The sequence below is a fragment of the Podarcis vaucheri genome (genome assembly GCF_965113315.1).
Source record: "Podarcis vaucheri genome assembly, chromosome: 16".
NCBI classification, from domain to species: domain Eukaryota; kingdom Metazoa; phylum Chordata; class Lepidosauria; order Squamata; family Lacertidae; genus Podarcis; species Podarcis vaucheri.
Genome location: NC_138754.1, coordinates 30,350,330 through 30,377,272, shown reverse-complemented (window position 1 = coordinate 30,377,272; position 26,943 = coordinate 30,350,330). Strand labels below are relative to the sequence as shown.

At 43.9% G+C, this 26,943-nt stretch overlaps 1 protein-coding gene and 1 long non-coding RNA gene across 5 annotated transcripts; one reads left to right on the top strand and one right to left on the bottom strand.

The window, feature by feature from the left end:
- Nucleotides 1–781: 781 nt before the first annotated feature.
- On the bottom strand, nucleotides 782–23,294 carry TOP3B (DNA topoisomerase III beta). Of its 4 annotated transcripts, XM_082203105.1 has the most exons (19): nucleotides 23,141–23,292; nucleotides 22,374–22,493; nucleotides 21,253–21,378; nucleotides 19,869–20,000; nucleotides 18,394–18,500; nucleotides 18,167–18,241; nucleotides 17,084–17,280; nucleotides 16,162–16,360; nucleotides 14,595–14,708; nucleotides 13,658–13,748; nucleotides 12,998–13,152; nucleotides 12,432–12,537; nucleotides 10,649–10,795; nucleotides 9,033–9,206; nucleotides 7,131–7,259; nucleotides 5,431–5,580; nucleotides 5,225–5,325; nucleotides 3,485–3,686; nucleotides 782–1,297 (listed from the first exon to the last, which is right to left on the bottom strand). In XM_082203105.1, exons 3-19 carry the CDS (start codon nucleotides 21,320–21,322, stop codon nucleotides 816–818), a joined length of 2,631 nt encoding a protein of 876 aa, XP_082059231.1. In that variant the 5' UTR covers nucleotides 21,323–21,378; nucleotides 22,374–22,493; nucleotides 23,141–23,292; the 3' UTR covers nucleotides 782–815. The 4 variants fall into 4 exon arrangements, with proteins under 4 accessions (XP_082059231.1, XP_082059230.1, XP_082059233.1 ...); XM_082203104.1 differs by lacking the exon at nucleotides 22,374–22,493 and having other exon boundaries at nucleotides 23,141–23,294; XM_082203107.1 differs by lacking the exon at nucleotides 22,374–22,493 and having other exon boundaries at nucleotides 16,204–16,360; nucleotides 23,141–23,294.
- LOC309521194 lies at nucleotides 22,606–25,358 on the top strand. The gene is made up of 3 exons (XR_014214549.1): nucleotides 22,606–22,800; nucleotides 24,540–24,670; nucleotides 25,177–25,358. It is a non-coding gene; the product is annotated as an uncharacterized lncRNA (long non-coding RNA).
- Nucleotides 25,359–26,943: the final 1,585 nt, after the last annotated feature.

Here is a 26,943-nt window from a genome sequence, read left to right as displayed (position 1 = left end):
GACACCAATGGTAGAATTGGGAGTGATACCATTAAACCACTGCATATTTTCTTCTATAGGTTTAAAGATTAAACTAATAAGCAACAGATGGGTAGCCGTGTTGGTCTGCCATAGTCAAAATAAAAAAATTCCTTCCTGTAGCACCTTAAAGACCAACTAAGTTAGTTCTTGGTATAAGCTTTCGTGTGCATCTGAAGAAGTGTGCATGCACATGAAAGCTTATACCAAGAACTAACTTAGTTGGTCTTTAAGGTGCTACAGGAAGGAATTTTTTTATTTTGACTAATAAGCAAAACAGACTTAATAGCCATTTCTAGTTAGAAACACTCTGTAGCAGAGGAATATTGTCTCCTTTTAACATGATTCGACCCAGCTGTTTCCTTGATTTTGTCTTTGAGTGAATCTCCTCAGCATCAGCCACAATCAAGTTCATATTCATCTAATCCAATAATACAGCCTTCTGTCCTCATGTTCACCTGTTCACACCTGAATTCTGGACCTATTCTGTAGGTATCTGAAAATGAGGTTGATGAGCTGCACTATCACTTTCTGCAGCCATGGCCAGCAGCTGGGCTGCGAACGACTCCCAACAGGATGAGCCCCACTTAGGCGGAACAGGGCAGCCAACGGCCCCCTCCTCTCCCTCCTCGCTTTATCCCTCACACCTCCTTTCTCCCTAAATTAAAACTCCCCAGCCTTTATAGTCTTTCCTGTTATAGGTGCAACACAAAGACACGCTCTATGGTGCTTACGAGGTGCTGGCCAAGTGAACTGCGACACAGACATTGCATGGCGTTTTATTGCTCATTGGGTCATTATACAAAATAAGCAGCCAGAGCGGCCATCTTGTCTTTGGGTTTCTTCGGATTTGGCCTCCCTCCAGGCCTCCTGCCTTTTCCTCTTCCCCGGCCCTGCCGTTTCCCCTGCCCTCCGCGATGCATCGGGTGCTTCATCGCCGCATGCTTCAGTTCAACCAGGTCTTGGAAGACGGGGTCGCAGAACACGCAGCCAGAGTGCTGCGTCTCATTGCCGGGGAGGGGGGACTTGGCTTTATTGAAATCCACGTCCACCAGTGCGGCGTCACACGACTCGCAGGTCTCGGCCGACACCCGCACCTTGTGGGCGTTTTCAAAGAAGTGCACAACCACGTTGCATTTGTTGCAGGCCATCTTCCACTTGGGCCCAGAGGTTGGGTCAAGCACCAGGACCCCGTTCTCACACTCCACGCACTGCCCGATTCCAAGCATGTTCAGGGAGTGCTGGCATGTGGGATGCGTGCACTCATTGCAGCCCATTCCTGGAGGAAAAGGAGCGACAAAGACTATGAGAGACCTTTGCAGCTCACATCCCGGCCCCTTCTGTATGATAGAGGGGAAATAACTGCATCCAGAGTTTTGCAAAACAACTCTTTCCCAATACAGTGGTGCCCCGCAAGACGAATGCCTCGCAAGACGGAAAACTCGCTAGACGAAAGAGTTTTCCGTTTTGGAGGTGCTTCGCAAAACGAATTTCCTATGGGCTTGCTTCGCAAGACGACAATGTCTTGCGAGTTCCTGCTGGTTTTCTCCCCCCCCTTTTTCTAAGCCGCTAAGCCGCTTATCAGCTGATCCGATCAGCAGATAAGCCGCTAAAAGCCGCTAATAGCGCTAATCCGCTAATCAATCAATGGGCTTGCTTCGCAAGACGAAAAAACCGCTAGACGAAGAGAATCACAGAATGGATTCTTTTTGTCTTGCGAGGCACCACTGTAATTTGTGTAACCTAACCTTTCAAAAGGGGACGCGGGTGGCACTGTGGGTTAAACCACAGGGCCCAGGACTTGCCAATCAGAAGATCGGCAGTTCGAATCCCTGCGATGGAATGAGCTCCCGTTGCTCGGTCCCTGCTCCTGCCCACCTAGCAGTTCGAAAGCACGTCAAAGTGCATGTAGATAAATAAGTACTGCTCCGGCGGGAAGGTAAACAGTGTTTCCGTGCATTGCTCTGGTTTGCCAGAAGTGGCTTAGTCATGCTGGCCACATGACCCGGAAGCTATACGCCGGCTCCGTAGGCCAATAAAGCGAGATGGGTGTTGCAACCCCAGAGTCGGTCACGACTGGACCTAATGGTCAGGGGTCTCTTTATCTTTACCTTTAACCTTTCAAATTCCAAATTATGTGAGTTAGGCAGCTCTGAAAGCTTACACATGCTTTGCATCTTTATTCTCATTGTACAAGTTGGATTTCTCTCTCTATTTCTCTCTCTCTAATAAAAATGTAAGGTTGTCATCATGTAGCTCCAATAGTAGGGTTTGTAGTGCAACATCGTAATCCTGGATTTTGGGGTAGAGGAGCAAAAGTGAAGGCGGGTTGCACAACTGCAGTGGCCATGGCATGGGAAGGAAAAGGGAAGCCACTGAGAGGCCAAAAGTGGTGGTTTAAAATAATGGGAGAAGTTTGAGTAAAGTACTACGGAATACTTGAGGGCTCTGCATTCTCCATCTCTCACGTGAGGCAGCTGAGAGTGGAAGAGGGAGAAGTGAGAGTATAGCAAGAAGGGAGAGATGCTAAAAGGAAAAGAAGTGGATGTTTTAAACAGCTGCAGAAGTTTGAGTAAAGTGGGGGTAGAGTAACACTGAGAGGAAGATATGACAGTTTTGAACGACAGCAGAAGTTTGAGAAAAGTAGGGATGGAGTGTCTCTGAGAGGACAGGTGGTGAGAGATGTTGTCCAGAGTGTGTGTGTGGACTGGATTCGGAGGACTGGGTAGATGTGAGTGGAGGGCACTATTTGGCCACCTAGTCCAAGGTTCCCCAACCCTGCATTGGAGCATATATTCTGTGGTTTGTGATGAACTTATGGCCATATAAATTCCTAAAAGCCCTGTATATGAGGTGAAGATCAACCATGGCTGGATTTAGGATTCTTCTACAGGGAGGAAAGAGTGTTTTCTTCTGCACAGCAAGTAGAAAACAGATCACACTTTATGGACAGCAGAGTCCATCTAAGCTTTCATTTACTAACTGTGGAAAATCTTTTTAAAACCCCTACAGATTTCACTCATGAGAATGCTCCTAAGCAGTTAATTCCTATAAGTGAAACTGTACTCTCAGAAATATATATACATACAGATTTGGTTGTAAGTTGCTTTGGGTTGCCCTGGGCAAGATAAAGCAACTAACAAAATAATAATAATAATAATAATAATAATAATAATAATAGTCAGAAATCTATATGCCCTTGACTGACTTGCAAGTAAACATATGTATACACAATTCTGATACAATTTTAAACACAGGGTGACTTGTGGCCACATTCTCTTTAGTGAAATTCTGGTCATCAGTAGTGATCCTAAGACTCAAAATATGGTTTTTCAAGTATGTTCTCCAGAGCTGTCAGAATGAAACCTGCGGCAGTTTTGTTCTTAAAACATTGTGAGAGACTATTATTTGAAACGTGTCACAAAAAGGACCAAGCCGATGTATCTTTCACTGTAGAAAATCTAACCTTTTTTCATGTCCCTGAAAGGGGGGTGGTTGTAACAGTAAGGACACAGTGGGTAGCTCTTCCCTCTCGACCCAGAGGACCACAGCACCAGTTCAAAGTCATCCAGTGGGCATCGCAACTCTTTGTAGAGTTTGATGACCCCATTCTGAGGAAGACTGTAGGTCTCGTCGCAGTGAGAGCAGTGCAGACGGCTCGGCTTCGCCTACAAAGAATTAAGGAAAACACATTAAGAAAGATGATGGCTTTTCCTCTCGTCATCTTACTCAAAAGACCTCTTCATTTGGCAAGGGGTGAAGCCTAAATCGAGTGTCATTGACCTTGCAGGTCTCCCTGCTGCTTACAAAATCCTGTTATCGAGTATTTTGTCTTGAGACTGCTTTTGAAAAGTGTCTGGGCAGTTCAGCTGTTCCAGAATGCAGGGGGTAGAGTGTTGATACCTATTTATCTACAGTGGTACCCCGCAAGACGAATGCCTCGCAAGACGGAAAACCCGCAAGACGAAAGGGTTTTCTGTTTTGGAGGTGCTTCGCAAGACGAATTTCCCTATGGGCTTGCTTCGCAAGACGAAAGCCCATAGGGAAATCTCCAGGGACCTCTTTTAAATGCTGGTGGTGGGGAGCAAAGCCTTTCCCCCCCTCCGGCCTTCAGAAGAGGTCCAGGAAGGCCGGCGGGGGCCGAAAGGCTTTGCTCCCCACCGCCAGCATTTTAAAAGCAGTCCGGCATAGCAGGGAAGCGCTTCCCGCTATCGCGGACGGCTTTTGAAGGCAGGCGGGGGGAGCAAAGACTTTCGCCCCCCGCCGGCCTTCAGAAGAGGTCCTGGACCTCTTCTGAAGGCCGGTGGGGGGCGAAAGTCTTTGCTCCCCCCTGCCTGCCTTCCCGGGAGAGCGGAGAAAGGCAGCGCCTTTCTCCGCTGTTCCCGACGGCTTTAGAAGGCAGGCGGGGGGGGGGGGGGAAAGACTTTCGCCCCCCGCCCGCCTTCAGAAGAGGTCCAGGACGTCTTCTGAAGGCCAGCGGGGGGCAAAAGTCTTTGCTCCCCCCGCCTGCCTTCCCGGGGCAGCGGAGACTTCTCTGCTGTCCCGGGCGATCTTAAAATGCTGGCGGGCAGCAGCGAAGCTTTCGCTGCCACCCACCAGCATTTTAAAATCGCCCCGGGACAGCGGGGGCTTTTAAAATGCTGGCGGTCGGCAGCAAAGCCCTCCTGTCCCCGGAGCTTGCGGGGCGGGAGGTGGGAAGAAGGGCTTTTCTTCCCACCCCCAGCCTTCAGAACAGCCTTCTGAAGGCTGGGGGTGGGAAGAAAAGCCCTTGTCCCCCCCCCGCCTTCAGAAGAGGTCGGGGGACAGACTGTCCCCGGACCTGGTCTGAAGGCGGTTTCCCTAGAAACGCATTAATTGATTTTCAATGCATTCCTATGGGAAACCGTGCATCGCAAGACGAAAAACTCGCAAGAAGAAAAAACTTGCGGAACGAATTAATTTAGTCTTGCGAGGCACCACTGTACTTGCACTTTGACATGCTTTCGAACTGCTAGGTTGGCAGGAGCAGGGACCGAGCAACGGAAGCTCACCCTGTTGCGGGGATTCGAACCGCCGATCTTCCGATCGGCAAGCCCTAGGCTCAGTGGTTTAGACCACAGCGCCACCCACGTCCCAACATACATACATTAAATTTAACAACATACATACAAACACTGCCCCCCGCCCCACAACTATGAATCTTGAATAAACTTAAATTCTACATTACCTGAATATACTTCATAAAACGATGGCATTTTCCACAGCGGGAAAGGGGCTTGCCTGTGGCAGCAAGCGGTGAGAAGGACACTTCCATCAATTCATCCATGCCTGGCACAAAAAAAACAAGTCACAGAAATGTCAACTGCATGCTTTGTTTGCTTCCTGATTTCAACACGCAAGGCTAGATAGATTCGAGAGTGGAAAAACCCTTACCGGCAATTGAATCAACAAAGTAGTGAAACTTCCTTTTGAAGATATCCAGGGTGTGCTCTAGGACCTGGTGATAATTTGCTTTACCTTGGGCGATAAGGTTGAGTTGTTTCTCTACAGCACTGCGGATTGTGGGGAGAACGAGCTCTGCATCTAAGAGGAAAACCAGAGGTAGAACAAATATTCAAGCTGGGTGTACAGGGAGGTCGATCTGCCAGGATCTTCCCTGTTATGAGTCCAATTCAAATAATCTGTGCAAAAGCATACTGTTCCCTGGGGGCAATTCTCATTTATTTCTCTTTTCTTGTGCAGGAGATGTCGGTGGACTGCACCTAATGTCTAAAAGCATTTGCTAACATTTGTATCCATGTTCAGACATGTTTCCATCTGATGGACTATATCCTCCAGCAATGTTATTATGTAGAAGGTTTTTTAAACGGCATTTTAGAAATAAACTTCTCCTTTGGCTAGACTCTTGTTCCAGTGCAGGGGCAGACCTTGGTGATATGGTACCCTGTGCGAAGCTAAATTTGACACCCTCTCCAGCCCTCTCCCGTCTTCCAAAAGCCAGGTAAGAAGTGCCGAAGGAGGCATGAGGGTCCTATAATAGTAGTAGGAGGAGTAGTACTACTACTGCTAGTAGTAGTAATAATAATAATAACAATTTATTACTTATACCCCGCCCATCTGGTGGGACGTGGGTGGTGCTGTGGGTTAAACCACAGAGCCTAGGACTTGCCGATCAGAAGGTCAGCGGTTTGAATCCCCGCGACCGGGTGAGCTCCCGTTGCTCGGTCCTAGCTCCTGCCCACCTAGCAGTTCGAAAGCACACCAGTGCAAGTAGATAAATAGGTACCACTCTGACGGGAAGGTAAACAGCATTTCCGTGTGCTGCTCTGGTTTGCCAGAAGCGGCTTAGTCCTGCTGGCCACATGACCTGGAAGCTGTACGTCGGTTCCCTCGTCCAATAAAGCAAGACGAGCACCGCAACCCCAGAGTCGGTCACGGCGGGACCTAATGGTCAGGGGTCCCTTTACCTTTTTACCCTGCCCATCTGGCCGGGCCTCCCCAGTCACTCTGGATGGCTCCCAGCAGAATATTAAAAACACAATAAAATATCAAACATTAAAAACTTCCCTAAGCAGGGCTGCCTTCAGATGTCTTCTAAAAGTCAGATAGTTGTTTATTTCCTTGACATCTGATGGGAGGGTGTTCCACAGAGCGGGCACCACAACTGAGAAGGCTCTCTGTCTGGTTCCCTGTAACTTTGCTTCTCGCAGCGAGGGAACCGCCAGAAGGACCTCGGAGCTGGGCCTCAGTGTCTGGGTTGAACGATGGGGGTGGACACTCTCCTCCAGGTATACTGAGCCGAGGCCGTTTAGGCCTTTAAAGCTCAGCACCAACACTTTGAATTATGCTCAAAAACGTACTGGGAGCCAATCTAGGCCTTTAAGGACCGGTGTTATATGGTCTCGGCAGCCACTCCCAGTCACCAGTCTAGCTGCCACATTCTGAATCCTAGAGCTCTCATGCCTTTTCCTGAAAGGTGGACAAGAGCTTTGCAGATTTTGAGAAGGTGCCCTCCTTGACTGAGTGCCCATGTGTGGAAGAACTGGTGGCACTGCCCTAAAACTGTCTCAGCTCTATGGAAGCTAGTATCTCCAGTTGTGAAAAATTGTACAGAAAAGCAGCCACAAACCAACCTATTTTATAGTAGCCGTGCACGAGAACAATGCCCAGGTTTGTAGGTTTCAGTCTGCGGCCGCTCTCTACCGTCACATAGTTGCGCTGGCAGATGTTGTTGATATGCACTGGAATGCTGGCATCCGTTCCTGATAGCAGTGATGATAATAATACCACTTAGCATTTGTAGTGCACTTTAAAAGAGTTCAGAGTAGCTCATGTGCATTATCAAGCTGTAACCTGGTAAGGTTAATATTCAATAATATTATTATCCCCCATATTGCAAGGAGACAGAGAGAGAGCGGTTTGGCTAAGACCACCAAGTGAGTTCATAGCAGAGGCAACATTCAAACCGGGGACTTGATCTGTAGCTCACAGTGCATTCCTATAGATAGCCACTCTGAAGTTCCACTCTGAAGTTCCACTGAACTTCCAAGTAAAGTGTGCAAACGATTGCAGCCTCAGTCTCCTTACAGTGGTACCTCTGGATGTGAACGGGATCCATTCTGGAGCCCCGTTCACATCCTGAGTAGAACACAACCCGTGTCTGCGCGAGTCGCCGCTTCTGCGCATGACGAATTTTGAGCATCTGCGCATGTGCGAGTGGCAAAGCCCGGAAGTAACCCGTTCCGTTACTTCTGGGTTGCCGCGGAACACAACCTGAAAACGCTCAACCTGAAGCTACTTTAACCCGAGGCATGACTGTATCCACTTTTTATCTACAGTGGTACCTCTGGTTACGTACTTAATTCATTCCGGAGGTCCGTTCTTAACCTGAAGTACCACTTTAGTTAATGGGGCTTCCCGCTGCTGTTGCGCCGCCGCTGCCCGATTTCTGTTCTCATCCTGAAGTAAAGTTCTTAACCTGAGGTACTATTTCTGGGTTAGTAGAGTCTGTAACCTGAAGCGTATGTAACCTGAAGCATATGTAACCCGAGGTACCACTGCATTGCTCTTTTCCCTCAGACTTTCCAAGTTCCAAAACGGAAGGCTGCATGTTCATCCCTTCTTTGTGTATACACCCCACTTCTCTAAATATTTGCTCTCTTTTGGCTCACGAGTTCAAGTCTCCTGCTCCTTAAAAGAAAAAGTGGCTGTCCAGACACAAAGAAGCTGGCCAAAATAAGAGAAAAAGCTTTTACGAAACAGTAACAAAATCTCGACAATCTAAGAAATGAAGTGGTTGCAAACACAACGCAGGGGATTTTGAGTTCAGAGTTCTTGTTCCTGAACACCAAATTAGTTTTAACATACAGTGGTAACTTGGGTTACATATGCTTCAGGTTACATATGCTTCAGGTTACATATGCTTCAGGTTACAGACTCCGCTAACCCAGAAATAGTACCTCGGGTTAAGAACTTTGCTTCAGGATGAGAACAGAAATTGTGCGGCAGCGGCACAGCAGCAGCAGCAGCAGGAGGCCCCATTAGCTAAAGTGGTGCTTCAGGTTAAGAACAGTTTCAGGTTAAGTACGGACCTCCAGAACGAATTAAGTACGTAACCCGAGGTACCACTGTACTGCGTTCTATATCACTCGTTAAAAGTACCAAGTTTAATTCCTCCTGGAGTCATCTCCCACAAGATAATGCCCCACATCTTTATGATAACTTTGCTTTTTAATGGCTGCCATGAAGTTCATTTCAGTGGGTCTGAAAACTTGGGGTGACTACCACCCTAGGTCTGCTGCTTTGAACCACCATTTTGCACCTGACTCCAGATGAACCTCAGGATTTTAGCAAAAAGAAAAAAGAAAAAAAAAGTATATTATGTGAGCATGATATTAATATTCCAACACAGACATCTCACACTCTTTCCAACACGCAGCAAGACTGCCACCACCAATGGCATTTTACCAATATTTGAAGGGACGCCAGTTCACTATTAGATGCAAGAAAGTGATCTGTTCCCTTCCGTTTCCTACCAATGCCATGTTTTTCCATCAGAGTAATGAGCTCTGCTTCAGTCAGATAGTCAGGAGGATTAGTTTGTTTCTCCAGCAGTTTAACTTCACTGATAGGGAAGACTGTGCCTCTCTCACAGATGGGGAGACTCTCTTCTGGAGGAATGCTCTGCCAGGGCATAATCTCAGTGAAACCTGTAGCAAAGTTAAAATTCTGATTAATCAGGATTGTTGCTTTCTAAAAATTCCACATCTCAACCGGCCTCTGGCTAGATGTTAACTGGTTGGTTCCCATCCGGCTCTGACATCAGACAGACCCCCAGTTAAGTACGTTTTGAAATCCCAGTGAGATGTATTTGATAATACAGTCGTACCTTGGTTTTCTAACAGCTTAGTTCCTGAATGTTTTGGCTCCCAAACAGTGACTGTTACAGTTTGTGAACTATTTTTAGAAGCCGAAAGTCCAATGGGGCTTCCACGGCTTCTGATTGGCTGCGGGAGCTTCCTGCAGCCAATCATAAGCTGCGATTCGGTTTTTGACCATTTTGGAAGTTAAATGGTCTTCCAGAATGGATTCTTTTCGACTTCCAAGGTATGGCTGTAACCCCAATTTTGGGTAAGAAAGTATTAAATGTTATTCTCTAATACAGGGGGACAAGTATACAAAGATGGTACCTGGTGTCTGTAAAGACTCCAGTGGTGTTTGTTGATTTTTTTTTTTAAATCTTGTATACCAAAGATACTATAGAAAGTCTCACTGACTTCATTTTCCAGAGGCACAGAAACTCAATCCATCAATCATTTACTGTATTGGACTAAAAGCCATTACAAATCCAGTTACAAAACCAGCAAATCCAATAAAACCTATTTAAAAAGATCCAGAAATAAGCAACCATTTACAATAAATCAAATTAATGAGTCCCCTGCACAATCTACCGTGTTGTCTTTTATGTGACTAGCACAAAGACTTTCAGTGGCTTTTGCAAATAAGACTGCTTTATATGTGACAAGCGGGTCGCAGTCAGATAATAGCCAACATATTTTCACTTTAGGGTTCTGTCCCTGTAGCGGTGCCAACATCAGTTCCAAAAAATCTCTTTCTGGGGTTTTGATAGAGCTGACAATGGAGTATGTAATGGGGAAGATCTTCCACTTCACCTACCACACAAATACAGAATCTTAAAATGCCTTGGAATTTTCCTGTATCTTCCATCTAAGACGGGCACGGGCATTGTTTGAGAGCTGTAAAAGCAGGTCTCAGGGAGGCAAAGATAAGTGTCTGCAAATACTGGGTTCTGGTGTGTGGTTAGATTTCAGCAAATGGTACCAAAGGGAGAATTTTGAGATATAGATTGAAGACAAGTCTTGCTCGTTAGCACAGAAACTCTACACAACAATAACCCATGAAGCAGAAATACTAAGTGATATATAAATTTACACACAGAGGTGATATCATAACTTATAAAGGTAAAACCAGTGATCCTCAACAACCCTATAGGGAGGCTAGTGTGAGATTTGGTCTTACATATACTTTCTGTGTGAGCAATAAACACAAATGCACAGAAGGATTAAAAATATGACCGAATTGAAAAATAGATGGAGAATGAGACATGCACATTCCTTTACTCCTTCCTTACCTGGTGAAATAACAGTCTTTCCTATACAGGTAAAACGTTCAGGGCCAATGCTGCAAGCAATGGTGGTTTGGAGGTATTTGCAGTCAGCACTGACAGTGGCAATGAAATGCCTTGTAATGTATTCATATAATCTCCATCCATCACCACCTAGAAATACAAATATTTTTCACTCCAGTTTGCATACCACTTTAGAAGAAAAGGAGTAAAGGCAAATTCTGAGGGGAGAAGATGCTAACTTATTCATGTACATTTCTTTAAATCCTTATGCCTCCATATGCATTATGATTCTGCGCCAAAATAAGCTTAACAGCACAATCCCAACCATGTCTACTCAGAAGTAAGTCCTAAAGAATTCAGTGGGGCATACTCCTAAGTGACTGGGGTTAGTATAGCCGCTGAATTTCCCTCTTTCACTAAGGAAGGTCCACTCTCAATACCAATCTTTCATTTTTATGGCGTCTCAGTTGAGATGTAAGAAACACAGGGTTTGTCTTATATTGAGTCAGGCTAATGGTTCATGTACCCAGCGGTGTCAACGCTGACTGACAGAATGGGCTCTCAAGGGTTTTAAAGAGTCTTTCTCAGCCAGATCTGGACACGGCAGGGATTGAACTTGGAATCTTCTGCATACAAAGCTAGGTTGCTTTAGCAGGAAGGAATACAAGTGAGACCAACGATGACTGCTTTAAGGTCTAGAAAAAGGAGAAGATAAAGTCCCCACCAGAGAAGAATGGCAGATCAAGTTGATGGATTATGCTGAAATGGCCAAAATGACCGGGAGAATCCGAAATCAGGAAGACCAACATTTTAATAAGGAATTGGGGAAATTTGTAACTTATCTTAAAAACCATTGTAAATAGTTAAAATCATTAGTAGGATTGGAATATCACCTATAGTCTAATGGTGAATTTTGGACACAATGGAGAGGTAGAAGATTTGTATTATCATAAAAGATGCAAGAGGAAATGATTAACAATAGGACCCACCAAGGGGAGGAGGGAAATCCAAGAGATTCCTTGGAATCTTGTTTTTTATGTTGTAAATTGACTGTAAAATTTTAATTTGGAAAACCAAATAAATACATTTTTAAAAAAAGCTCTAGAAAAAGGACTGCTTTACCAGTTTAAAGGGTACCATCTTAACTCTGGGGACGTGGGTGGTGCTGTGGTCTAAACCACAGAGCCTAGGGCTTGCTGATCAGAAGGTTGGTGGTTCAAATCCCAGCGACAGGGTGAGCTCCCGTTGCTCTGTCCCAGCTCCTGCCAACCTAGCAGTTCGAAAGCACACCAGTGCAAGTAGATAAATAGGTACCGCTCCGACGGGAAGGTAAATTGCATTTTCGTGTGCTGCTCTGGTTCACCAGAAGCGGTTTAGTCATGCTGGCCACATGACTCGGAAGCTGTCTGCGGACAAACGCCAGTTCCCTGGGCCTATAGAGAAAGATGAGCGCGCAACCCTAGAGTCGTCTGTGACTGGACCTTATGGTCAGGGGTACCTTTACCTTTACCTTTATTTTAACTCTCAATGTGTAGCCCAAATAATTGAGACTAACAACTGGCGTCATTCACGCTCATAAACATACTAAAAAAAAGCATTTGAGAGAAAATTTAAGCCTTATGAATAACTGCTAAGAAAAATACTTTCAAGTCAACTTTACTGTATTATGAGGCCATGCCCTCCCCTCCCCCCAGGTAAATAACTGCATGCAGGCCCAGCAATTTCCACGAGGTCTAAAAAATGGTAACCAGCCTTTAGATATTTAGACTTCTGAATAATCAGTCACCTAGTTCTGCTTCTGTGGCAGTTCTCATCGGTGTTATTGGGGGATGGTCACCAGCATCATGACCCTTCCTTGGTTTGTTAATACCTTCTGACAGTAATGCTTTTACCTAGGGGGGAAACCAAAAGAAAGCATATGTTCGTTATGAATGCAGATTTTTATTCATGACCATAATCAGTCTAAGGTTCGGTGATCTTCCACTGATTTCAGTGGGAAACATTTAAGCATCTGCTTTAAAAAAAATCTCACTGAAAGCAAAATAAAAAAATTCCTTCCAGTAGCACCTTAAAGACCAACTAAGTTAGTTCTTGGTATGAGCTTTCGTGTGCATGCACACTTCTTCAGATATCTTTAAGGTGCTACTGGAAGGAATTTTTTTTATTTTGACTATGGCAGACCAACACGGCTACCTATCTGTCACTGAAAGCAATGGTACTTAGGAGAGCTCAACTGTGGCCGGATCATGCCCTTTATATTTCTCATTATTTGCGTAGCAGTTTGCAAAAGGTGCCATTTTCTTCACAATGCTTTTTCAAATAAATAGAAGCTATAAAAAAATAAAAACTTACTGTTTCAGCCCAGTAAGGATTATTAGCCTGCTGCCTCAAAGAGCCCTTCAGATCAAAGTTCTCTGGATAGTGGGTAGTTTCTGTTCGAGGATAACTGATATAGCCTTGTGTATAAAGCCGTTCAGCTATTTGCATGGCATGCTGTGGTCCCATTCCTAGAAACAAAATATTTACATTTTTTTAAATCAAAAAGTCAATTATCTTATTTAATAACCAAATGTTTAGAGTCACAAGACTTTTTCCAGATTTAATCTTTTCCACAATTCGGAAAGGTCCGTATAGTAAAGGCTATGGTTTTCCCAGTTAGTGATGTATGGAAGTGACAGCTGGACCATAAAGAAGGCTGACTGCCGAAGAATTGATGCTTTTGAATTATGGTGCTGGAGGAGACGACTAAACAACTAAACGACTAAACAACAACAACAACAACAATTTGGAATGTAGAGAGCAGCCACATACCAGATAAGATTACTTGTCCAGTTGGCCAAGTGCTCTCTGTTCCAACTGGAACTCACTCTCCTAAATGTCCGTTTACCATCAGGCATCAGGTGCTGTGAGAGATTGAACCCGGGATTTTCTGCAGGCAAAGCACTGCAGCAATGGCCCAAGTTTCTGAGCTGTGACCTAAACAAGATGGATACCACCGGGCCACATACTTACCCAATGCAGAGCTGGCAACTCTTAACATCTCTACAGTATTCAGAGCCAGAGGTCTCTGCTTAGCCTTCTCCTTCTTACTCACAGACTCGATCTACAACACAGAAATAAGTCCCTTGGTGAGATATGAGGGGGAATCAGAAGGGAAAGCCAACCAATAACATGGTCCTATACATGCCTACTTGAAAGTAAGTCTCATTAGGGGCAATTGGGCTTATTTTCAGGCACATTCGTCAAGAATTGCGAGCTAAATTTCTCTCTCACCAATTTAGTATGGAGACGAGGAAGCTAGCAACATGTTTCTATTGTACAGTTGTACCTTGGAAGTCGAACAGAATCCATTCCAGAAGTCTGCTCGACTTCCAAAGCGCAGCTTCTGATTGGCTGCAGGAAGCTCCTGCAGCCAATCGGAAGCCGCAGAAGCCCCGTTGGACCTTCAGCTTCTGAAAGAACATTCGAAAACTGGAACACTCACTTCCGGTTTTCGATCATTCAGCAGCCGAAACATTTGACTCCCAAGGCGTTCGGGAGCCGAGGTACAGTACTTTTACCGTAATTCCAACACTTTAGGTACCATACAGTAACTGAAAACGGTTTGCCAGGAGTTGCCAAAGTGGTGCCTGTGGATCCTAGTGTGTGTGTGAAAGGTCTTGGTAAATGTCCCCATCAAAATCCACAGTGCACAGAAGACTGTTTGCTCTTCCTGAGCAATTCCTCTCCTACATTTAACACACCCTCTTAAACATGCCCACATTTCATTGGATGCCAGGATAAGACACCCACCTTCTTTTCTATTCTGAGAGCGAGATCTCTGCCTCCAGAGGTTGGAGACCCCGATACACCATGAGAGAGGATGCAAGGCATTATTTGAACTTTTAACAGTGAAACAGGAGTTCTGAAACCAGAATTCAGCCCGTGTACCACGTTCTCATAGCCTTACCTTCGCTTCTTTTGCAACTTTTGTTATGTTTAGGAACATCTGAGCAATTTCCCTGTCAAACACCCTCACTCTGTCCCACTCGAGTGTCAGACAGCAGTCTTTTTCGTGGCTAACCTGGCAGGAAGAAAATAAACAGAAAAGCTAAAGTATTTTCCGTTCTTCTCCAGAAGTAACCTGTTCTGTAACTGACATAATGGAGAAGCCAAAATGAACCATTGAGGTGGCTTATTCTAAGATGCTGCCCTTAGCAGGATGCTGTGACATGCCAAACTCCCAAGACTAACAGCAGACAAAACCAGTTTGTGATGGCACGCTACCAAGACAAAGATCCAGTTTTCAATTTAATTCATTCACTAGATTTGTACACTGCTTTCCTGCCAAGGTGGCCTACAATTTGTTTGTGATTCATGATACAGCCCCTTTGAAACTAATGAATTTGGTCCTTCATTTCTAATAATAATAATAATAATTATTCCCCAGCCACTCTGGGCAGCTCCCAACAGAATATCAATAACACAATACAGCATTAAACATTAAAAACTTCCCTAAACAGGGCTGCTTTCAAATGACTCCTAAAAGTCAGATAGTTGTTTATTTCCTTGACATCTGATGGGAGGGCATTCCAGAGGGCAGGTGCCACTACTGAGAAGGCCCTCTGCCTGGTTCCCTGTAACCTCACTTCTCGCAGTGAGGGAACCGCCAGAAGGCCCTTGGTGCTGGACCTCGGTGTCTGGGCGGAACAATGGGGGGGGGTGATCCTCCTTCAGGTATACAGGTCCGAGACTGTCCTGTATTTAAGTCACAAACCCATTTGCAACTATCTCAGTTACACAGAGATTTGCTTGTTACACTTCAAAATTCAAATTTTCTGAAAAGTGGGAAGAACTGAGGAGACATAGGAAACTAATTGCTGCTGCAACCGAGGCAAGGAGTCGAAACTGTTTGCGTTTAGTTTCCATCCCAACCTCCAGCATCACTGCTTCAAGGCCTAAGTCAAAAAGTCTGTTAAAAGAGCCCCAGTCTATGGGTAGGTACTCTGTACTGTCTCAGTATTCCTGTGCTTTTCCACTTCTATGGTGGCTGCACTGTAACACCCTTTACTTCAGGTGTGCAGAACCAGATGTAGCCTAACTACAACTCCCATCAGCCACAGCAAGCGTGGCCAGTGGTCAGGGATGATGGGGGTTGTTGTTCAGCAAACCTCTGGATGGCCAAAGGTTCCTTACAGCTACTTTAGTTGATCTTATATCTAACCTGAAGCATATTCCATGAAAGATGGTTCACTTTAAAGGCTTGTATTGAATCATTGATTTGTGCTAGTGGAGTTCTTCTGTAGGGTGGAACACCTGGCTGTCTCCAGTTCCTCAAGGTTCGGTGACCCTCTGGGTCAGAAATGGCATAGAAGGCTGCAATTGGTAAAAATGGGTGGCCCTGCCTTGTGATAATAGAAGCTACCACTGGATACAACTCGATACTGTGAATTTTTAACACAATTCTGAAACCTGGGCTAAGCTTTTCTTTTTTGCAATTAATATTAATAGCGTGGGCAGAAGCAAATTCTTATTACCACAATTAGTTTCAGGGAGACAGGAATCTCTATATCACTAACCTTGGCTTGCAACACCCAGTAATTTTCAGGCTTGAAAGACTGGATTTTATCATGTCGCTCCACACAAAACCCCAGAGTTGGCGTCTGACAGGGTCCGAAGGAGATTAGTGAGCTGTCTAAATTGCCGTATTTACCCTGGAAGTATTTTGTCTGAAACCTATAAGAAAGATAAATAAATTAAGTTAAGCTATTAGTTTTCAATGCTGATAATGAAACCTATTTAACGCCAATGATCTACATATACCTAACATTTCAGGAAATATTGTTAGATCAGGACCATCTAAAATGTGTTTCAGTGATCTTGCACGTAAATGTCACAAGCAAAATTTACTGGATGTGATTCTTACATTTTATAATTTTAAAATGTGTTGTTTTAAAACTGCTGCTTCTTTTTTTAGTGGCCATCATCTGTACAATGAATGACCCAGTTCACACATAAATGCTAAGCCAAACCATGGGTTAGCATGAACATATGAGTTCCCAGGGGAAATAATAGTTGCTGCATTCCTCCCCCAGTCCAGCTACACTACTAAGGACTAAGCTATGGTTTGGTTTAGCATGCTCTCCAAACCCGAGTTTGTGGTATGCCTTACTCCAGACTATGAGCCTGAGTTCAGACAACATGCTGACCCAAACCAGGGCTTAGCCCTAGGTAGGGTGATGGCAACAGGACTGGGGGAGGACCACACAGCTGTGATCCCTTCTCCAGGAACCCACACATTCACATGTCTGCCTTAAGTCATAGTTTGGCTTAGTGTTAAGTGTGAACTGAGTCAATAAATGGTATTGTGTGATTCTTTTTGAGCAACTTAGTGTGAAATAATCTTCCTTGCACATCAGGAATGAGGAAACTGTGGCACTCTGGATGCTGTGTGGATACCTTGTAAATGCACAACCAATTCTCAGATCCAGCTCCTGGCGGGCGTCTACTGACAAAGCCTCATTGTGGTTAGGCTCCCCTAAGTTGTTCATGGCATTGCAAATGTCTGTGTCCGTAATAGAACTGAACTTGGCTCTGTATACAGTCCTTTCACTGCCACGAGGTTTATTCATCACAGGAACGGTAGCATCCAGGACCTACGAGATGAAACCAGAGAATGCTTCTTAATTAAAGTAAAAGTGCTGTAAATTAGACACATCCACTCTCAAGTGCCTATGAAGACAATAGGTACACCTCAGGAACATTGCAAGCACCATGGAAACAAATGGGAGTTCAAGATCATGACTGTGAATGTTTCATTGATTTCAATGAAGCTTGCGCAACAGAAGTTCCTGAGAGAGGTGAATCCAGAAATTTAGGTCTTTTATCACAGAAAACCAATCTGGTTTGTGGATTGTGGCTCCATTCTTCAAAATGCTGCTGTAGCATGAGAAAGGGAGGCCAGGTTGTAACAAGAAATGCGAGTATCTCAGTTCCCCATTTCTACATTTTCAAGTCTAGAGGGAAGTCTGGCAGAATTCACACCACCACCCTGTCACATTTACCCATTTCAACATGGGCTTTAGCAGATTTCTGGACTGGAAAAATGCTTTGCCCATTTATTTCTCTATGAGCTAATGCAGTATATTATCTAAGAAGCCCAGCTACAAATCAGGAAATCCCTGGATCCAATTTCATCTGCAATGAATTCACTCAAGTAACTTTTGCCAACATAGTCTTAGCCTCCCCATCTGCGGTAGAAAGATAATAATACTGATTTAAGGAGTACAATGGACCAATTTGTATGCCATAATAAACCATGGTTTACTGTCAATGTGGAGACATTGGGGCATACCATCATCAGTAAAATATCAAAATGAATATTGTTTATATGAATTCACAACAGACAAGTTACCTGCCAGTTTTCTGGATTAGAAGACCTGAATTTTTCTACAAACTATAAAAGAAACAGTTTAAATTCATAGATACCAACCAAAATGCTGCAGTTAAATAATGAATATAAATCAGTCACAGGAATCCTACCTCAAAGCAGATGTTTTCACCTTCCTTGTCACAGTCCAACCACAGAACAATACAGTCACAACCTCTCCCTTCCACCTAAAATACACATGGTCCAGTTACTGTAAAGAAGGCAGGTGTGTCGCAGGGTGTCATACAACAGGATAAATAAATGTGCATAGTTCGAAGACAAATGTAATGCTTGTTTTTTTTTAAAAAAAAAAAAACAAAACCTTCAGAACAGCAAATACCTGTAAGAATTTCACCATGTTCAGTTTGGGATTCGCTTCTTTCTTTTCTGTAGGGGCCTTACTGAAAAGTTCAGCTGGATCCACTTTATCCCAGTTATTGTACTTTCCTGAGAAAGGGAACAGTATGAAATAAAGGTCTCATTATCTTCAAAGCCTTTTTGTGGCTATCTACCTTAGATAGATAGACCGAAAGAAGGCTGATCGACGAAGAATTGATGCTTTTGAATTATGGTGCTGGAAGAGACTCTTGAGAGTCCCATGGACTGCAAGAAGATCAAACCTCTCCATTCTTAAGGAAATCAGCCCTGAGTGCTCACTGGAAGGACAGATCCTGAAGCTGAGGCTCCAATACTTTGGCCACCTCATGAGAAGAGAAGACTCCCTGGAAAAGACCCTGATGTTGGGAAAGATGGAGGGCACAAGGAGAAGGGGACGACAGAGGACGAGATGGTTGTACAGTGTTCTCGAAGCTACCAGCATGAATCTGACCAAACTGCAGGAGGCAGTGGAAGACAGGAGTGCCTGGCATGCTCTGGTCCATGGGGTCACGAAGAGTCAGACACAACTAAACAACAACAACAACCTTAGAGTAGGAGTAGGCAATTTCCAGAATTTTCTGCAAGAGATCAGTTTGGACCTCTGGCGAGCACAACTTTATCCCTCCCTGGCAGCTCTCTGGATAGGGAGAAGGTTAAGAGGAAAAATATGGGAATGGTTCCACACACCATCAGCATGTGGCCCCCAACTGCTTACCCCCAAGGGAAAGTGGCCCTCAAAAGAATAAATGGTCTTAGAGGATGATGCTTATGTAGTTCAGAGGTACGTGTATTTTTTATCTGACAAATACAAAAGATCACTCTGGCAACCAGTTATATTCTCTGAAGCAGGTATATAAAAGGCGATAGCTAAGGTAACATTGCCTACTTTTGCCTTCCAATCTAAGGGTTGATTCTCACACAACGCCCCAGTGAAAACATCAAGGCAAAACCATGGTCTGATTGTTGGGGCTGTGCCTCCATCTCGCACACTCCTTCTTTCCCTTGCGTATCCTCAATTTCCTCTATCACACCCTGGTTAACACTAACTATAGTGTGTTGTGACATCTGAACTGGGCAAACAGTGGTTACTGCCATCTTTATTTGCCTCCAAACAAGGTTTTTTTCTTTTTTTCTTTTTAAAAAAGAACCTTGTTCATACTGTGGTTTCTAATTCTGGTCTGGAGGCAAACTATGATTTATACTGCTTTAGTAATTAACTGATCCTTGAGAAATTGCTGGAAGTTTTTAGCAAGCTGAACTACTGATCTGGATGCGCACCCTAAATGCCAGTAGGATGCTGGCTTTTTCAGAAAGTGTCAGGGTTCAGCTTCCTAAACGTTTCAGTTAGCTCTGCAGAAATTCCTGCCCACTGTTTTTGGCCTCAAATAACAACAGAACCAGATAAAAGTGTGAAGTAGTCAACAGGTGATGCTATACCTATAAAATCCAGTGTCATCACATGGCCGCAGACAGATGTCATCTTGAAACGGGCACTTTGTCCTATGAATGATCCAGTATATTCATGCACTGAACATGCCCCATTCAGCCCTTTGCGAGAGGACATATTTCCTACAAGAAGAAGACAAGCGAATGGTAACAGCAGATATTAAGAATGTCTCTCATTACATTTTTTTGGGACAGAGATTAATCTTGTATATAAAGGAAGGCAAGCATCATTTAGGAAAAATGAATTACTTTTAGCAAAAATAAATTACAGTTGCATTTGGACCACTTAATGACTATAGGAGGGAGACATGTTTGGATGTAGTAAATTAGATGGTCATCCAGTATTTCATTTTCCATTTTAATAGGGTGATCCATGGGTGGCAACCCAAATCCAAGTATTCCTGGAGAAAGCTGATCTCCAGGATTAATTCCTGTCACACTTCAGAACAGAAACTGCCTTGGTGGATTATCTAGGCCACGATTTCCCAAACTTGGGTCTTCAGCTGTTTTTGGACTACAATTCCCATCGTCCCTGACCACTGGGCCCGGCTAGTTAGGGATGATGGGAGTTGTAGTCCAAAACCAGCTGGAGACCCAAGTCTGGGAAACCTTCAATAGGAATGGGAGGAGGACAACACTACAAGTTTTCTTACTTCCTTAGGTCGGTAGTGGAGAATGTGAGGCTCTCCAGATGTTGTAGGACTCCAATTCCCATCAGAATGGCCAATGCTTAGGAATCATGGGAGTTGTAGTCCAGCAACATTTGCCCAGGCCCTGATCCAATACAATAACCTCCCATTTTACAAGCATTTGACGTGCAACTTCAATCATACACAGTTGCAAGTGTGCAGGTCAAGTCCCAAGCAAGGCAGAGAGCTATACACAATTTTTGTATATGTGCATAACCCTCGGAACTGAACTCCCAAATAAAATGAGGAATTACTGTATCTTGTTTCTAAGCAGGAAGCTCACAAGCAGGACATACAGGTGAAACTCAAAAAATTAGAATATTGGGGGAAAGTTCAATTATAACAAATAAAGGCTTGACATATATCGCTTTGCATGTCATGAGTCTATCTCATACATTAGTTTCACCTTTTAAGTTGAATTACTGAAATAAATGAACTTTTCCACGATATTCTAATTTTTTGAGTTTCACCTGTAAAGTCTACAGCCCTGCTTCACTTTCCTCCTTTCTGATTTTCAGAGGAATACCACTTTTGAACCTGCTTTAGCTATTATGAATTCAATAGGGATTTACTCCCAAGTTGTGTGAATGGGATTCCAGACCAAATTGATTTAAATGCTACTACAAAAATACTGTCAAAACAACAAGCAGGAGTTTTAAAGAAAAAGGATGTAGATCCCTCCTAACCTCTTGAAAGGATTTTGGCTATGGACTGAGCCAGAGAAGGCTTCTCTGCTACCATAAGAACCGTCTTCATCTTCTGCCAGTAGTGAAAAGGGTAATCAAATCTCAAGAAAAATCTGTCTTGTCAACCTAAAGAGAGAAAACAAATCCTATTTATGACTTATTTGGACTGGTGACCTAGAGATTCAGTATTTTCCCTATCAATGTTTTTGTTTCACAAGTACACTGAAAAGCAACTATATATCACCCAGTATTCACATCTTCACAAATCCCTGTGTGTAGTACAGTGATTTTTTTAAAAAACGGTCTCTTCCAGGTAAATTATGAGAGTAACAGTGCAACCCCTATACATGTCTACCAAGAAGCAAGCCCCATGGAATTTAAATATCTATAGTACTTTGCACATAAATGTAAAAAAGGTTAATTCCATTTTATGTAGAGCTTACTTGAAGGGAATTCTATGGAACTGCCATACTCAAAAATAAGGAGAAGTAACACTAATCTCTTTGAAAAAAGGAGAAAATAGCAAAGATTATTGGTTGAGCAAACATTATGCTAACTCTCCAGTTTGAATAAAATATGAGAACGATGATACGGGCTTTTTAAATGCCTGTAAACACATGCATATTAAAGCTGAGTTCAGTCTACTGCAACTTAGTTCAGAGTTAGTGGTTCTATAAATTTATTAAGACTGGATATGTGAGAAAACCAGCAAAATAGACAGGAAACGACTTCATTTTGCAACTCTGAAATGATTTCAGGAATTGTCAAAATTCAGCAGCCGACCATGCAATCCACTCTCAAAGTGGATACATACCCAGCCAAAAGTACTGAGATTCCAAGAACCATTCATAGTCTGATGCTGCAAAGAATGGTGTACAGTATAGGCATCACATTTCTCCTCAAGCTCATGTTTCAGGTATGTTTTAACAGCTCTGTAGACTCTATTAGGAGCATTTTATGTATGCACATTGAAAAACATCATTACCTGTCTCAGAATATATTCACCAGGCAAATAATAATTCAAACTAACACCCATGTTTATTCTAATTTCTAAGCCTCCCTGTCTCCAAAGGTCCAAATTAGGTAATCCTATTTTTAAAAATAATATCTGTAGAACTCACACACAATCTGCTGTTCATAATTCCAGTAATCTCTTGATTTCCGTGGAAGGGTGGCTCTCCAATGCTTGCGCACAGGACTGTGGCCTTAATGTTTTAAATTTCAGTTCCACTATACCCTGCCTTTAAAGAATAATAATAATAATAATAATAATAATAATAATAATGCTTACAATAAGTCAAAGTGCATCGCTGACCAAAAATAAAATAAAATAAAATCCAATATATTAACCCTGTTAATTTTGCCTCCCTGTATAAGACATTTCATATTTTATTTTGCAATGCCACGCAAGCAGGCAGCAAACGCCCCCGAATCCCGCCATGCTTCCTTCCAAGCAAACACGTAAACGAGGCCTTCGCGAGGACAGTCGCGCTTCGCGTGTATTCAGTATCAGATACACACGATACGCTCCTCCCCTGCACCGAGGAAGTAAGGCCTCGCCTCTCTCTTAAAGTTCTTACCAGGAATTGAAAAAGGCGCCGTTTCCAAATAAAAGAAATCAGCAGCTTCCATTCCGACGCCAAACGAATTTGGGGGGTTTTGCTTGGGTTTTTCAAAATAATAATAATAATAATAAATAATCATAATCGCGTCGTTTCCCCTGCCTCTCCCCCTCTCTCAGCTCACGCCAAAAGGCGGCCCAGCATGGAAGCGGATTGCGGGGCGGGGGGCTGGAGAAGCGCCCCCTGGCACTCACTTCAAAATGTCCCCCACCCCACATCTCTCCGCTCCTTCTCCCCACACAGGCGAGGCGGGCGGCCCTACTCACCCGGCGGGGCGGCCTCAGAAGGCGGCGGCGGCCATTGCCGAGGCTTCCACTGCCGGGTCACCCTCGGTCCCTCCCCTTCCCAGGCGTGGATGGAGGAGAGGCGGAGATGCTCCTGGTACCCTGCATCCCTCCAGGCGTCTCCGTTGCCATAGAAACGCCCCCCCTCCTCCAACTTCCCTTCTCCTTTCTCTGCCCCGCCGCTCGGCTCGAGGTGTCTCTCTCTCTCTCTCTGTGTTTGGTTTTTAAGCGCACAACACACCTACACCCCGGTGTGGGGACTGACTGACTCGTTTCTTTCCAAACCACGACACGGATTTCGTTTCGTTTTTTTTTCCCTATACAAAAACGTGATGTGCCCCACAAATAGTAAAAAAGGTAACACGGGAGAACCGGGGGGAAAGTCACGGCCCAGCTTGAAAACGCACCGAAGTCAAAATGCTATAAACTCGGCTCTCTGAGCAGCTGGGTAGGCTTGCTTAAGCAAGAAAGTTTTTAGCATTGTTGTTAATAATTATTGTTTTTTATATATTTATTTATTCATTCATTCATTCATGCCCTGTTTCTCCCCCCCCCCCCACTCAGGGAAAAATTATGTATCTTTAAATTTTCATAATAATAAAATTGCATCCTTATAACTACTATTGTTATAATTAAGGCATTGTTGCATTTGTTTGTTTGTTATTATTTCTAATCATAGTAATTAATGCATTATTTCTTGTTTGTTTTACACATTTTTAGATTTTGTAATGATAAGACTAATAATCGGTTTTATTATTAGTAATGTATTGTTATAATGTTCATTTATTATTTATTTTTAAATTCTACTTCGATAAAATGCATTTCCATCAAAGTTCTGTTTCTTTGTTTGTGCAACAGTATAGGGTATTATTACTGTGTTGTTTATTTTTATTAATTTTTTACAATTTAGAATAATCATAGAATCATTATTAGTATTATTAGCCTACGTTTTCTCCAAGGAGCTTTGAAGTGGATTTACAGCATTTTTTCTCATCTTCTTTTTATTATTCTGTATTATTTTATTGCATTTATATCCCACCAAGAATATCCCAAATAATAAATAAGAATTTTTATTCACTGTTTTACTGCATTTATATCCAAGGGGAACAAGGTCCAAGGAGTACACAATTCTCCCTTCTTCTTCTATCCACACAACAGACCTGCAGGTCTGCTGAGACACTGCTGAGACACTACGGCTGGCCCAAGGTTACCCTCTGAGCTTTGTGGCTAAGTGTGGGATTTGAACCGGTTTATATTCACAGCAACTCTGTGAGGTACAAACAATAAGGAGTCTTGTGGGACCTTAGAGACCTTGTGGCATTATCTTTTATGGACTACATTCTTCTTTATCAGATGTATGCAGTATTATCCTGATTTGCAGGTACACATGGTATGACAAAGGGACTTCAAACAGTGAGGCCAGAGGGAAATGAAATGCAGTCAGTGAAAAGTACCTAATTAATAGTGGTAATTCCCAAAACAATTGTTAACGACACAGGCATCCTGGCACTGGTAAGCTAATTAACATAAAAATGTTGGGTGCCTCAGATTCCTGAACCCATAACATTCATCTCCTTCTGTGCTCTCAAGAAAGAGTGTGAAATTAGGAAAGGTGGGGCATCAGAACACAATACAGTGGTACCTCGGGTAAAGAACTTAATTCGTTCCAGAGGTCTGTTCTTAACCTGAAACTGTTCTTAACCTGAAGCACCACTTTAGCTAATGGGGCCTCCTGCTGCTGCCATGCCGCCACCGCATGATTTATGTTCTCATCCTGAAGCAAAGTTCTTAACCCGACGTACTATTTCTGGGAGTCTGTAACCTGAAGCGTCTGTAACACAAGATACCACTGTACAGTATTGTTCCTTGAAACACTAACAAACTATTGCAAGCAAATCATCTCATTGCCACAAACGAGCACGAAGCAAGTGAAACAATTCCATTCCATTCCATTAGAGGGCAGTAGTACAATATTGCAAATGTATTTACGGAGAAACTGCCAACCATTTGTTTTGCAGACTTTCAGCTTTAAGAAGCAATGCCAAAGAGAGAAGTAGGCATTTAAAATCCAAATTTTAATCCAGAAGCCTTTCTAGCAATTTTACAAGTGTGGATCAGAACGGCAAAGAGAGCGCACGGAAGCCAACCTTTTCCCCAGCCTTAATCCTAAATTATTTGACTTCCAAGCAAACAACTTCAACAAATACAGTATGAAAGTAGAAAGTAAGCAAGCTGGTCCTATTTATTTTATGTTTAGAAATAAATACATAAAAACTAGTGTATTGGCACAAAGGGTGGCTGTCTTGGTTGTTGTGAGCAATCAGCTCTCGGCTCTCAAAGAGTTGTTAGTTTCTTTGAGGCCAAGGTAACTGTGATCCTCAGGATCCTAGACTATTTGCAAGGGGCAAAGGCATGGGTGGGGAAACCTTTGCAGTCCAGGGGCCGCATTCTTTTCCGGGCAGCCTAATAGGGGCCTCATGCAAATGGTGGGTGGGTCCAGAGGCCAAAGTGGCTGGAGCAATTAAAATAAATTTTAGCTTTGCAAAACAGAGGTGGTAAGAGGTGTGGCCTGGGGGAGTCCCAAGGGCCAGGCAGAGAGGGCTGGGGGGCCACATTTGGCCCCCAGGCCTGAGGTTCCCCACCCCTGAATTGAGGGCTGCATGTATACAAGGAATAATAATAATAAATTTTATTTATATCCCGCCCTCCCCAGCCGAAGCTGGGCTCAGGGCGGCTAACAACAATAAGATATTTTACTGTTGCACTTCTGAATCCTGGTGAAATGTGAATACAGGTCTTCACGGAGTTGAGTTAACTAATGCATCAAACACGTTAGGCCATCTCACCCACTCTGTACAACAAGGACAAAAAGCATAAGAGATGCAGCACGCCTTAAAGGCTAACAGCTCGATCCTGGGCCTGTTTACTTGGAAGTAAGTCTAGCGTTTGTTCATGGGAGGACAGAATCCCAGGAATGACAGAGACTCAAAGCCCCGGGGCCAATCTGTGCTCCCAGAGCAGCATGCTGAGAATGTGCCGGGCTTTGTGCACATCCAATGCGGCCCACATTCTCCGCATGCCAATTAGGTCAAGTGAATTGGCCTTAACTGGTTTATGGTCTTAACTGGTTTATGGGTGTTACGAGCTTTGGTCACCTGTGCAGGAGAGAGAGGGAGAGGGAGGGAGGGAGGGAGAGAGAGAGAGAGAGAGATGGCTGCAAAGGAGACCATCTCTGCACATGCCCCCACTGGCTGAAATTTCACCTCAAACTTCCTTGGGCAAATGGTGATGCACTCACCGGTTGTAAGAAGGGAGGCAGGTGAAGACTGTCTGCAGGCAGACTGAGGTTTGTGGGGCAGTGCCCCATTGGCTCTAAAGGAACAGCCTCGACTGCTGCTTCCTGTGTGTTAAGTGTCTCACACACACATAGATACCTGTTGCCCAAACTGCACGTTACACACAAAGGGACATGTAAACCTTGACGGATGCTTCTTAGAGGAAAAAGCCATTTCAGGAGGGACCTTGCACACCCTCCAACATTTCTCCGGTGGAAATGGGGACATCCTATTCAACAACAACAACAACAACAATTTTATTATTTGTACCCCACCCACCTGGCTGGGTTAACCGCTCCAGCCACGCTGGGCAGCTTCCAACGTATATAAAAACATAAACGTAAAGGTAAAGGGGCCCCTGACAGTTAAATCTAGTCACGAACGACTCTGGGGTTGCAGCGCTCATCTCGCTTTACAGGCCAAGGGAGCCGGCATTTGTCCGCTTCCGCA

What these genes read in the sequence shown, in the direction of transcription:
- TOP3B (XM_082203104.1), bottom strand. Translation starts at nt 21,322, where the DNA reads ATGAAGACGGTTCTTATGGTAGCAGAGAAGCCTTCTCTGGCTCAGTCC. An exon ending in AGTTGCCAGCTCTGCATTGG is followed by an intron (nt 13,153 to 13,657) that starts GTAAGTATGTGG and finishes TTTTGTTTCTAG; the next exon opens with GAATGGGACCACAGCATGCC. An exon ending in CTTTGTTGATTCAATTGCCG is followed by an intron (nt 5,326 to 5,430) that starts GTAAGGGTTTTT and finishes TTTTTGTGCCAG; the next exon opens with GCATGGATGAATTGATGGAA.